We start from the raw sequence: 8,393 nt of genomic DNA on the forward strand, positions 1-8,393 counted from the left end.
GCGAAAAAAAGCTTGACCATGGGAACATGTGAATAACTCCATCAGGGCTATGGACGCCTACTGGCAATGGAGCAATATTTGAGAGATTACAATGTATAACCTCATCGGAGCTCTAAAAGCTTGCTGGCAGTGAGGCTCTATCCGATATGCTTTTGAAGTTAGAATAATCCACATAGCTAGTCATATAGGATGCCAAGGATCTTTAGTGAACATAAGAGCGAGAATACTCATTTCCACACACATGGGCAAAAGAAGATCAAAGTTTCGAGAATCAATGGGGAAGTTTTTCACGTCTCCATTTGTAAATCCTAGTCACTAAGTGTGTTAATTTGGATGTTCTAAAGGACCTTGAGGATCGATTGACTGCTTATCTATGAAATGTTTTTGCACCTCCAAGTGAATTGGTGTATTACAAAATGCTAAACAAACACAACCATCCTTGTCAAAATAGGAAATGCATCTTCATCATGCACATTGCATTAACATAGATCATGTCAAAAATTCATTTTCTCCATATGCATCACCTAGATCATCATATCATAATAGGTTTGCACACTGGGGGCATAGCTGAAAAAATCTTTAAAAACATTAAGAAAACAAAAAAAATCTAAAAATCATATAAAGTCCTGAAAAAATCTAAAAAAAAGTGAAAAACACAAAATCCAAAAAACATTGAGAAAACACAAAAAATCCTAAAAATCATATAAAGTCTTGAAAAAAACCAAAAATATTCAAATATGATCCGGAAAAAATACCAAAAATATGCAAATGTGATCCTGAAAAAATCAACTAGAAACATTCAAATATTAATCCACAAAATCCCAAAAAATCTAAACCAATAAAAAATAAATTAAAAAATTGCAATAAAATGTCTCGCAAGAAACAAATACCCTAGCAGATATCCAACAAACACTTTGCATGAAGTTAACAAAGGATAAAACTATCCAGTCAAACATTTGCAATTAACTGATCAAATTGTCTTATCAATCGTATCATATCCATATCAAGTGATCATTATCTTGTCTTAAATAGAGATGGATACACTCAAAATTAGACAGGTTAGTCTTAAACGGGGTCCATACTTTCTGAGATCAGACATTATCAACCATTGCATCAAGCAACTGAGAACGAAGGCATATATCAGTATAGCTATTGAATTTTGTCCAAGTCAGTCTCTATCTTTTATCATTTGGCAACAGATTATGTTCCTATGCTACTCAAGGATGTCCACAAGTGACTAGAGGAGCCATGATGGGCAATATCTTTTTATTTGTTTGTTGTTTGTGGTATGAACCAATGAAGTTCTGGGGAAATTTCTCTAGTGGGTGTCTGTGATAGGAGCATTCAGCTTGTGAATGCCATACATACCTCGACCCCCTAGCATAATTCCCAAAATGGAGGGTTCACTCCTTGTCTGCTATGTGTTTGTTTCTTCAATGAGATATCTTTACATCTTGGTTCCTTATACCCTGATGTGCTAAGCTCCATTGTTCCATAAGAAGGCTCAGTGATGAATATATATTGTGCTATGAATAATGACACAAGTTTGTGAATCAATCATTCTTACTTCACCTCATTTGCTTATTTCTAGTTTATTTTTTATTAAGCAAAAACAGGTTTTGAGGGGACCCGAAACCCCTTACATCATAGTCCAAGGATAAAGTATTAAAGCATAAAAGAATAAAAGCCAGAACAAAGACATACAAACAAAATAGGCTGCAATATATAAAAACAACACAGTCCCAACAGCCAAAGAAAAGACAACAAAAAGCCAACGAGGAGATGGCAACAACAACAACAAAAAGAAACAAAGACCATCTTATTTCTAGTTTGTTAATTCTTTTCTCATCATCTCTTTCTACATCATGTTATATCGTCTAACATTATTTTTTCATCAATCTATTTTCTCTTTAATCTTACTAATGTTTCTTCAAAGGTATATCTAAGTCAAAAGAGATAAAGCAATATTCTGGCATTATCAAACAAAAACATATTGCATTCATTTTAGATCATTTTCATATTAAGTATTGCATTTAGGTTAATTTCATATTACATATTGCATTCATTTAATCATGTACATCATATTCATATAGTATAGGTTGTATCAGTTCATTTAAGTTGCATTCATTTAGTTATTCAACTCATACTCATATCATATAGAAAACATTGCATTAAACCATATAGAAATCATTCAAAAATTATATAGACATGTGTCACATAACACATAGAATCATGCATCATATAAAGAACACAAAGCATAATAGATCACCACCAAAAAACTGCATATCATATATATAACTCAAAAATGGTATCAACAGAAATGCCCAAAGGCTCAGATAACATGATATAAAGTGTCTCAACTAACACTGCCTCTATCTCCAGGTTGATCATGTCTGCTAGATCTTGCCCCGAGATGTCCTAATGATGTCTGAGGTGGACCCATGATGCCAGCGCTACTAGTATCTCTTGAGGTAGATCTGCTTGATCTCCTACCAGCTATATATGCACTATAGATAGGAAATTGCTCTCCCTCTGGGACAACTCTCTCATACTCCCGATGCCAATACATACATTCCTCAGACAACTAAATGATGGGCTCATCGCATGCCAATCTACCTATATTAGAGGCCCTATACTGATCATATGCATCATGTGCCAATTGAGCCCCCCTCATTGCATCATCTCTCTCCCTCTGGAGATGATCTCTCTCGCTATGTATCCAATCCCTCTCCCTCTCTAAGGCAGCATAATCCCTATGGAATAGATCCCGCTCAACACTCTATTTCTCCCTCAACCTCACAACCTCATCCTCTATACTCTTAATCCATGCTCTAAGAATTTGTGGATCATCATCATCCTCGTCCCCACCTCCCTCTGCAGCTGGTGCATCCTCTAACTTGGGCATGTCAATTTCATCCCCATCCTTGCTTCTTGATGATCCTGAAGTCGAATCATCATCATCTCCATTGTTGTTGGACTCAATGTCTCCATTGATATCTATGTCCTCGTCTTCATCTCCTCCCTCCTCATCTCCTCCTCCGCCCCCATCTCCTCTGTCATCTCCCTCCCTCTCCTCCCTATCATCCCTCCTCCGATGTCTCAGGTGACTTATCTATTGAGGTGTGATCGGAACTATCGAATCAGTAAGTAGAATAGGCCTATGTCTAGCCCACCATGCATCATACTGAGGTGTTGTCCCTGGATCTGCAACACCTGCCCTCCAACCCTGTAAGGAAAGCACAGTGTGGAAAACGCTCTCCTAACACCAATTCTAAGGAGAATCAAGCAAGTATGTCTTCAAATTATTTTGCAGAACATTAAGATATACATAGACTAATGAAAAACTAATCACATAGAAAACACAATAGAGAGTTAACACTAGATTTACATGGGAAAACCCTTACGGGTAAAAAACCCACCACAAAAGAGAGATCACTTTATTCACAGTTAACAGAAGGTTACAATAAAGTTACAGATCCTCTTCACAGGCATTTGCTCTCAGAATCTATGTTCGGATCACAGTCATCACCTATGCAGAACACTCAGGCTTCCAACAGGACTCCACACCATACATCACACAGTAGCCTCTCTCTCTCTCCTGTTACATCTCTGGCAACATATATATCAGTCATTGATTACAACGTATCGGTTAGGCATAATTGTTATGGAGTCCAACTGTCTATCATTCAGTAACATCCATCCACCTAACCAACATTGCATTTCGGTTTCCTCTGGCTACTCTAATTACATCTGTTGAATGCAGTTCACACAACAGTTAGTCGCTCCAACCACTAGGAAGTCTAACTGTCAACTGTCTTGTATTCATGACTCGTCCATTATCCCACATTTGTCAGGAAGTCAAGTTGGTTCATATTGATATATACCGACAAGACCATCTTGAGTGTCCAAGTGTTTCACCTTTTGGACTTCGGTTCAAACACACACCCGTAGTCGATCTCTACTCCATCGGCCATCAGAAAGACCACAAATGCATTGCTTCGATCTCTCGATGAACTAGTAGATGACTCCACTAATGCGGCTCCAAATAGGTCAGCTCCATTAGCTCATCGGGATAGCCTTCAACTGGTAGACCCGATCTCCCGATGACCCTAAGACGATTCCATCGGTCCATCAGCGTAGCACCCAACAGGTTCTCCCGATCTCTGATGATAACCCGATCACCAAAGGTGACTCCATCGGGTCATCAGCAAGACAACCAAACTGGCTACCCCGATCCCCAATAGCAACGAAGGTGGACTCATTAAGTATCGATGTAGCAACCAACCATGTCATCCCAATCACCATAGCACTTAGTCAGTTTCATCGGGTCATGGAAAACACACCCAAACTGGCTACCCCAATAACACTGAAGTTGACCAAAGCGGATCCATTGGGTAATTGGCATAGCATTCAGAAAAATCCTCTGATAGCCGATAACAATCCAATGACCCAAGGAGGATCCATCAGGACTCGACATAGCTTCCATCATGTTCCTCTCGATATCCAATGTCAACCTAAGGCAACTCTATCGGGTATCGGCGTAATGCCAAACAAGTCTACCCGATAGTCGATGCTACCCCGATGACCGAAGATGACTTTGTTGGGTCATCGAGATGACTTCAAACCTACTTCTTCGAGCTCCATTACACTTCAATCCATTAGAAGACGGACTCATCGGGTACTGGTATAGCAGACCGAGACCACTCCCGATGACCGATACCTACTCCAATATGTCGAGTTCATCGACAAAGGTTATACCGATAGAGCTCACAAATTTTCTTCACACTGTTTCATCAGCCAGAGTTAACCCGATCAGTATGAACAAAGGTTAAGTGAATTAGAGGGACATTTCCAACAAACTCCCACTTGAAGAGGAATTCATTGGATTGCCAAACACTTACAGACATAACTAAGAAACATGGACTCTAAAGCCCATCAATATTGATATACCACTCGATCATGAATCATCACGAAATATAATTTACTGTGTGCATCATTGAGATACCTGCATAGTAGTCACATCTCATTCATGGACATACCTACCTTCTACCATGCCACTGCCACTAGACACACATAGAAGCTATACATTGAGAAAACCACATAATCTATCTCACAGAAAAACATAACTCTGTCTCCGAAGAATACAAAACTCTCGATCCAAAAAGGTTAACTGAATGTACCAACATTTGTCACAAACATAGCTGGAAAAACACCTACATCAAGTGCTATCACATCCAGCTATACATACCTCCAAGGTATACTATATTTCCATGTATCCATGAGTACCTTTAACTAATCAGCCCATGCCAAAACTCTAAATGAAAAACCACAATATCATGAAGTATCAAGCAAATGATCAGTGTCCTCAAAACACAAAACCAAGATAAATGTCAAAATTCTAACTGCAGAATTAGGAACTTAAACATGACAACCATGATCTAAAACATCTCTTCCAAAGAGATAACATGCTCCATATGAGCACCTCCATATCATGCCATAACTCTAAATGCACCTCAATAAAAATAGCTTAACAAGAATAACATGTTAAAACATAAACAACATCTCTACCAAGGACTTATGAATCCTTAAGATGTGAGCATCTTCAGTCACATGAAGATCATCCACCATAAAGTGATGAATATACATCACTGCCAAACACCAAGCCTTACATGGCATCATGATAAACATCTTCTTCATGAAGATTGAACAAGACATCAATAGATGTCTGACTTGCCAAAGCAGCTCAGAAGGCATCTCCATCATCATTATGAGAGGACCCAGAATCTAAAGAACTCTTATTTTTCTTCTTCTCTCTACAATCCTTTCGGATATGACCAGTCTGCCCACAATTCCAACACTTCACTTTGGGCTTCTTTCTAGGAGACTTAGAACTTTCCTCTGACTTGGATTTAGTCTTCTTGTCCTCTTGCTTGCCTCTAACAGCGAGAGCCTCCTTGACCATCTCAGAAGATTTTCTTCGTGTTTCTTCTAATAGTAACGAAGCAACCACACCTTCCATTGTGAGCGTGGTTGTTGTACTACCAATAGCCATTACCAGATGATCCCATGTCTTAGGCAGAGAACATAATAGAAGCATACATTGATCCTCATCATCAATATTGACTCCTACGGAGGTTAACTATGCAACAATCATGTTGAAAAAATTCAAATGATCTGCTAAAGATGTACCCTCGTTCATCTTCAAGGAATACAACTTCTTCCTCAAGAACAACTTATTTACCAGATACTTTCCTTGATAAATATCACCAAGTTTCTTCCACAAAAGAATAGCAGTCTTCTCCTCATGAACATTTAACAAAACAGAGTCTGCCAAATAGAATCTGATCAACCCTTTGGCTTTTCTATCTGCAAGGTCCCAATCCTCTTGTTTCATGCCTGAAGGTTTAACTCCACCCACTGCAATCTAGAGATCTCTATCAACTAGCAAATCTTCAACTTTAAGTTTCCACAACTCAAAGTTGGAGCCATTAAACTTCTCAATGTCCATTCACCTAGAGGTGTTCGCCATCTTAAACTGCAAACAAGACAAATAAACACTCTGCTAGACTCCCACTGAAAACCAGAATTGGCACAAAGAACCAACCCTACCCAACAAGGATAACACAATAGGCCAAGCTCTGATACCACTTGTAAGGAAAGCACAGTGCGGAAAACACTCTCCTAACACCAATTCTAAGGGGAATCAAGCAAGTATGTCTTTAAATTCTTTTGCAGAACATTAAGATATACACAGACTAATGAAAAACTAATCACACAGAAAGCACAACAGAGAGTTAACACCAGATTTACGTGGGAAAACACTTATGGGTAAAAAACCCACCACCAAAGAGAGATCACTTTATTCATAGTTAACAAAAGGTTACAATAAAGTTACAGATCCTCTTCATAGGCATTTTCTCTCAGAATCTATGTTCGAATCACAGTCATCACCTATGCAGAACACTTAGGCTTCCAACAGGACTCCACACCAGACATCACACAGTAACCTCTCTCTCTCCCGTTACATCTTTGGAAACATATATATCAGCCATCGATTACAACGTATCGGTTAAGCATAACCATTATGGAGTCCAACCATCTGTCATTCAGTAACATCCATCCACCTAACCAACATTGCGTTTCGGTTTCCTCTGGCTACTCTGATTATATATGTCAAATGCAGTTCACACAATAGTTAGTCACTCCAATCGCTAGGAAGTCTAACCGTCGACTATCCTATATTCACGACTCGTCCATTATCCCACATTCATCAGGAAGTCAGGTCAGTTTGTATTCATATATATCGACAAGACCATCTTGAGTGTCCAAGTGTTTCACCTTTTGGACTTCGGTTCAAACGCACACCCGTAGTCGGTCTCTACTCCATCAGCCATCGAAAAGACCACAAATGTATTGCTCCAATCTCCCAATGAACCAATAGATGACTCCACTAATGCGGCTCCAAACAGGTCAGCTCCATTGGCTCATCGGGATAGCCTTCAACAGGTAGACCCGATGACCCTAAGATGATTCCATCGGTCCATCGACGTAGCACCCAACAGGTTCTCTCGATCTTTGATGATACCCCGATCGTTGAAGGCGACTCCATCGGGTCATCGACAAGACAACCAAACTGGCTACCCCGATCCCCGATACCACCGAAGGTAGACTCATCGGGTATCGGTGTAGCAACCAACCATGTCATCCCGATCACTGATAGCACTTAGTCGGTTTCATCATGTCATCGGAAACACACCCCAACTGGCTACCCCCATAACACCGAAGTCGACCAAAGTGGATCCATCGGGTAATCGACATAGCATTCAACAAACTCCTCTGATAGCCAATAACACTCTGATGACCCAAGGAGGATCCATCAAGACTCGGCGTAGCTTCCATCCCATTCCTCTCGATAGCCGATGTCAACCTAATGCAACTCCATTGGGTATTGGCATAATGCCAAACAGGTCCACCCGATAGGTGATGCTACCCCGATGAATGAAGACAACTTCGTCGGGTCATCAAGATGACTTCAAACCTGCTTCTCCGAGCTCCAATACACTTCAAGGCATAGGAAGATGGACTCATTGGGTATCGATATAGCAAACTGAGACCACTCCCAATGACCGATACCTACTCCGATATGTTGAGTTCATTAGCAAAGGTTATACTGATAGAGCTCACAGATTTTCTTCACACTGTTTCATCGGCCAGAGTTAACCCGATCAGTATGAAAAAAGGTCAAGTGAATTAGAGGCACATTTCCAACAAACCCCATTGTACTACCTGGAGCGCATCAAACTCTGCAATAGCCACATGTGGCTGTATACATGCTCCCCAATTTGAAACCTCCAGAGAAACCCGAGAAAAATAAGATGTGATAGTAGGTACTC

At 40.0% G+C, this 8,393-nt stretch overlaps 1 protein-coding gene across 1 annotated transcript; it reads right to left on the reverse strand.

Moving 5' to 3' along the window:
* Positions 1-2,779: 2,779 nt before the first annotated feature.
* On the reverse strand, positions 2,780-6,052 carry LOC131048315 (uncharacterized). The gene is made up of 3 exons (XM_057982226.1): positions 5,864-6,052; positions 3,174-3,226; positions 2,780-3,077 (listed from the first exon to the last, which is right to left on the reverse strand). Exons 1-3 carry the CDS (start codon positions 6,050-6,052, stop codon positions 2,780-2,782), a joined length of 540 nt encoding a protein of 179 aa, XP_057838209.1.
* Between the last annotated feature and the right edge of the window lie 2,341 nt (positions 6,053-8,393).

The sequence above is a fragment of the Cryptomeria japonica genome, chromosome 3 (assembly GCF_030272615.1).
Source record: "Cryptomeria japonica chromosome 3, Sugi_1.0, whole genome shotgun sequence".
NCBI classification, from domain to species: domain Eukaryota; kingdom Viridiplantae; phylum Streptophyta; class Pinopsida; order Cupressales; family Cupressaceae; genus Cryptomeria; species Cryptomeria japonica.